The sequence below is a fragment of the Chiloscyllium plagiosum genome, chromosome 28 (assembly GCF_004010195.1).
Source record: "Chiloscyllium plagiosum isolate BGI_BamShark_2017 chromosome 28, ASM401019v2, whole genome shotgun sequence".
NCBI classification, from domain to species: Eukaryota; Metazoa; Chordata; class Chondrichthyes; order Orectolobiformes; family Hemiscylliidae; genus Chiloscyllium; species Chiloscyllium plagiosum.
In genome coordinates, this window is record NC_057737.1 from 1,520,779 (window position 1) to 1,526,455 (window position 5,677).

At 44.4% G+C, this 5,677-nt stretch overlaps 1 protein-coding gene across 1 annotated transcript in view; it reads left to right on the top strand.

Moving 5' to 3' along the window:
• Positions 1 to 5,677, top strand: part of LOC122563870 (transient receptor potential cation channel subfamily V member 3-like) — a 21,046-nt gene extending 15,369 nt beyond the window's left edge. The window contains exons 7-9 of the mRNA XM_043718071.1: positions 2,192 to 2,289; positions 3,445 to 3,521; positions 5,109 to 5,677. Of these exons, the coding sequence (XP_043574006.1) occupies positions 2,192 to 2,289; positions 3,445 to 3,521; positions 5,109 to 5,284 (351 nt within the window). The 3' untranslated portion in view covers positions 5,285 to 5,677. The remainder of the gene's footprint in view (positions 1 to 2,191; positions 2,290 to 3,444; positions 3,522 to 5,108) is intronic.

Below are 5,677 nucleotides of genomic sequence, written 5' to 3' on the forward strand. Positions count from 1 at the left end.
ATGGTCACTCTCTCCAAAGTGCTCACCTACCACTAAATCAAACACCTGACCCGGTTCATTACCGAGCACCAGATCCAGTGTGGCCTCCCCTCTTGTCGGCCCTTTGACATACTGTGTCAGGAAATCCTCCTGTACACATTGGACAAAAACTGATCCATCCGACGTACTAGAGTTATAGCATTTCCAGTCAATGTTGGGGAAGTTAAAGTCCCCCACAACGACCATCCTGTTCCTTTCACTCCTGCCCAGAATCGATTTGCCAATCCTCTCCTCCACATCCCTGGAACTCTACGGAGGCCTAGAAAAAGCTCCCAGCAATGTGACCTCTCCTGTCACGTGTGTGTGTCCTCATTAAATGTTCTTTCAGCCACCATTACGCTGTCCTTGAGTAACAAAGCCACACCTTCCCCTCTTTTACCGCCTTCCCTGACCTTAATGAAAGATCTAAACCCTGGAACCTGCAACATCCATTCCGGTCCCTGCTCTATCCATGTCTCCGAAATGGCCGTAACGTCGAAGTCCCATGCTGCAAGCTCATACGTTATTTCGGATCCTTCCAGCGTTGAAGTAGACACACTTCAAACCAGCGTGTTGTCTGCCAGCACGTTCCTGTGACTGTGAAATTCTGTCCCTGTCCTCCCTTCTCTCATCCTCCTGTGCACTGGAACTACACCATAGGTTTCCATCGCCCTGCTGAGCTAGTTTAAAGCCACCCGAATAGCACCAAACATCCCACCCAGGATATTAGTACCCCTCTGGTTCAAGTGAAGACTGTCCTGTTTGTACAAGTCCCACCTTGCTCAGAAGGAGCTCCAGTTATCCAGGTACCTGAAACCCTCCCTCCTGCACCATCCCTCCAGGCACCTGTTCAGCTGATATCTCTCCCTAGTCCTTGCCTCGCTATCACGTGGCACATGTAATAAACCAGTGATAACAACTCTGTTGGTACCAGCGCTCAGCTTCCCCCCTAGCTCCCTGAAATCCTGCCTTACATCCCTATCCCTCTTTCTACCCGTGTCGTTGGTACCTACATGGACCATGACTTGGGGCTGGTCACCCTCTCCCTTCAGGACCCCAAAGACATGATCCAAGATATTAGGGACCCTGGCACCTGGGAGGCAACACACAAACCATCAGTCTCTTTCGTTCCCTACAAACCTATCTGACCCTCTCACTATCACATCCCAATGACTAACATTCTCCTCCTTTCCCTCCTTCCCTTTTGTGCAACAGGGACAGACTTGGTGCCAGAGACCTGCACCCTAGTGCATGCTGCTGGTAAATTGACTCCCAACAGTATTGAAAACGGTTTACTTGTTTTTCAGGGGAATGACCACAGGAGATCCCTACACTGTGGATATGGAGGTCACTTGCCCAGCCTTTATTGCTCCTCAACACAATGGCTTGCTAGGACATTTTCCCAGGGCAGTTCAGTGACTACCTGTGGGTCTAGAATCGTATGTTCAGCAGACCAGACAAGAACAGCACATTTCCTTCCCCTGAAGGAAGTGAGTGAATCAAATTATCAACCAATGATTGCCATCGTGGGCAGAGAGTCACTGGTGCGAGCTTTACATGTTGCATTTATTCATCAAATTTCATAGACAACCAGCTGGCAAAGTGGTATTGGAGTCCCTGGCTCCATAGCATTAGTGGGGGATCTCTGGATTACTTGTGCAATGCCTAGTAATCAGTGTGCAAATCAAGCTGGCTGCTTTATCCTGGAGCGTGTTGGGAATTTCTTGAACACGCTGGTAGGCAAGCACCAAGTGTTCCACAACATTCCTGATTTGGACTTTGTAAACAGGAGGTGGGCTTTAGAGAGAGACACGAAAAGGAGTTACTCACTGCAGGATTCCAGGTCTCAGAGCTGTTCACGTTGCCACTGTTATTCCTGATGAAGGGCTTTTGCCCGAAACGTCGATTTTCCTGCTCCTCAGATGCTGCCTGAACTGCTGTGCTCTTCCAGCACCACTAATCCAGAATCTGGTTTCCAGCATCTGCAGTCATTGTTTTTACCCACTGTTAGACAGCCAGTCCAGTTTAATTTTAACTTAATATTGCTGTGGTGCTATGTTAATGCACTCAAACGGGTCAAAAACTGGAGAATTGTTGGTTTTTCTTAAGTGCAGGAAACTAATGGTGTATTTATTTTAACTTGTTCCTTTCCCTCAATGGCCACATTGATTAGAGAGCAAGAACCATTCTGAATCTGGAGAAGTTTTTGCCAAAGTATCTGAAGGAGAAATTTCAACTGGGAAAAACATTTCACGGCAAGAGATACATCAGGTAAAACATGATGTTATTGATGTAGCACACCACCAGATTCATAGGAAATACTGCACTTGGGTGTGAAGGTGGTCTTTTAAAGGGGATGTTTGTGTCTTCTCTAAAGCCCCTCCAAGTGTAATGGGGAGAACAAATCCTACTACAGAAGGGAAAAAGCTCCCCCCAGTCCCCAATACTCTTCAGCAATAAGAATGCCATTAAAGAGTGGGCAGAATTTAATATCCTTTTCTTGAAGTAAATATCTTAAGACTCAGTGCGGGTCTTTTTAATTATTTTTGGGGATATGGGTGTGGCATTGAAGGCCAGAATTCTATTGGCCCATAAGGAGCTGAAAATGTGTTGCTGGAAAAGCGCAGGTCAGGCAGCATCCCCAAAACATCAATTCTCCTGCTCCTTGGATGCTGCCTGACCTGCTGCGCTTTTCCAGCAACACATTTTCAGCTCTGATCTCCAGCATCTGCAGTCCTCACTTTCTCCATAATGAGCTGCCCTGGGATATGGGGGCGAAGGGTAAGCTGTCTTCTTGAATGTCTACAATCCAAGTCTGCTGCTGGTGCAGCCCACGATCCTCTCTAAAGCAGGTGCCCTGGGACACTGACCCAGCAAAAGAGGAACGATGGATTTCACAACCGCAGGATACCCAACGTCTTTTATAGCAGATACATTTGACATCACTGCTGTAATACAGGGAGTATGCCAGCTAGTGTGCGTAAAACAAGCTCACAAGAAATCATACAGGAGGAGTTGAGGGACACTTTTAAAGGAGAGATATTGGCTGGAACACAAGGGGCATTCTCTTCCTTGGAGGGGGGGGGGGGGGGGGTGGGATGGAGGGAGGGGAGTGTAGTTACTGGGCTCAACAGGGCAGATACAGGAAATGAGAGAGAGGCCATTTAAGACAGAGCTAAGGAGAAACTTATATACCTGAAGATGAGAAATATTTACACCCAGAGTGTGATAAGCCTGTGGAATTCATTACCACAGAAAATGGTTGAAGCTGTAATATTCTTTTCAAGGAGGTAGCTATAGGTGGGTAATAGTGAGAAGGTGGGACTAAAGTATTGAGCTCAATGAACTGCCATGAGGGAGCAATTGTCCTACTCCCGCTCCTATCAAGTTGGCTCGTTTTAAAATCCAAATCATTTCTCAAACCAGGATCAAAGAAGTTAACTGGACAAAATGGAACACCAGTCTAGTTCGCATTAATGAAGACCCAGGTAACGATGAGGAAGGTAAGTAGTGACTGTCAGCCAGATGGCTGCCTCTGATCGATCATCAAGATACAATTTTATTAAGTGTCTTGACACAATCTCTTATTTAGTGTTGTTTAATGATGTTCAATCTGAAAAGGAATCTCCATTTCATCATTAAGAGTCAGTGTACAAAAGCAAGATAGTCACATTAATCTCTAATAAAGCACTAGTCACACAAAATACCAAGTGCAATTTCGGCCACCACACAAGGATTGCAAACCTTTGGAGTTGGCACACAGAAGATTTACCAGAGGGATTCCAAAAAAGTGGGGCTTGACTTCAAGGGTGGAGAGAAACTGGGCTTAACTTTTCCTTTGCAGGGAGGGGGATGAGGGTGGACAGAGTTAGAGGACTTTACTGGATGTAACTTTGAGCTGGAAGGGTCGTTTTCAGACATTTCATCACCACACTACATAATATCATCAGTGAACCTCCAGCTGAAGCACTGGTGGCATGGCCTGTTAGCTACATATGTGTTTACATTTCCTTGGGTTGGTAATGTCATTTCCTGTGATTACATCATTTCCTGATATTTTTCTCAGGGGATGGTAAATGGGATCCAAGTCAATGCATTTGTTGATAGAGTTCTGTTTGGAACGCCAAACTTCTAGAAATTCTTGAGTGTCTCTGTTTGACTTGTCCTATGATGGAGGTGTTGTCCCAGTCAAAACGGTGTCCTTCCTCTTCTATACATAAGGATACTAGTGAAAGAGGGTCACGTCTTTTTGTGGCTATTTGATGTTCACGTACTCTAGTGGCTAGTTTTTTGCCTGTTTGTCTAATGTAGCGTTTATTAGAGTTCTTGCAGGTAAGATAGACACTTGCCCTGGAGCACGTTCAGAAGAGATTCATAAGTATGGTCCCAGGAATGAAAAGCTTAACATATAAGGAAAATGGAGGACTCTGGGTTTATATTGTATTGACTCTAGAAGGAGGATGAGGGGAACCTAATTGAAACACGCACATAAGTGAAAGGACTGGAAGAGTAGATATTGGGAAGATGTTTCGATTGGTAGAAGACACTAGGATCAAAGGGCACAGCCTTAGAGTAAAGGGAAGACCTTTCAAAATGTAGAGGAGAAACTTCTTCAGCTAGAATTCATTGGCATAGATGGCGGCGGGTGGGGGTAGGTTACCAAGTATATTTAAAAACGGAGATAAATGAGTTCTACAGTAGCAAGGAGATCAAGGGTTATGGAGAGGAAGTAGGAGAATAGGGCTGAGAAACTTAAATCAGCCATGAGTGATTAGCCGAATGTCTGCTCTGTCTTGGAGAGATGAAGAATGGCGGAAACATATTCTGTAACAAACTTTTAAAGAGGAATCAAAGAGGCATTGGAGAAAAAGAGCTAGCACAGGGACAAATGGGCCAAGTGGTCACTACATTTGCTGTATGATTCAGATTCTAGCTCATTGCAAGAGATACAGCACTTTGGCATGTGGGTCAAGGGTATCAATACATTCATTATTTCAGTGTCAAAATCTCTTCTGTCACATTAGCAAAAACGTCTTGGCATGGAAGTATCTTTTCTTACAGTCTCTAATGTATGTTGTTTTTTTTTTAAGATGATCACACAGTACATCACTCATTGCGACCGAGAAGAACCTCTTTCAGAAGGCCATTACACTTGTGGGGTAGGAGAAAATGGAATCATGGCTCCCCCCCAGACAGGAAGCAGCAACAGGAGGACCTTCAATCAAATGTGGAGATGATTTCTCCACAAGATGCATCACAAATTTGAGGATAAGACATTGTAAGGAAGTATGCAAAGTGGAGATGCAATGACGGAACTAGTTTATCCCGAAATATTTCACCTCACTAAATAGTGATAACTTGACCTGTTTCTGGACAGAAGGCATGAGCAATAAATGCTGCCTAGCAAGTGATGCCCTCATGCAGTGACTGAATAAAGAAAACAATTCAAACTCCATTTCTGAAGCGAGTGCACAAGTTTCAGGTTGAACTTCCAAAGCAATCCTGAGGAAGTATCAATTTCCAATGAAAGTTCAATACATTAAAAAAAAAATCAAAGGGTATTATTCAAGTATCTAGCCCATATTCTTCTCTCAAAACACCATCCAAAAAAAGTTTGTCATTGTTACAAAAAAAATAAAAATGCATAATTGGCTCCTGA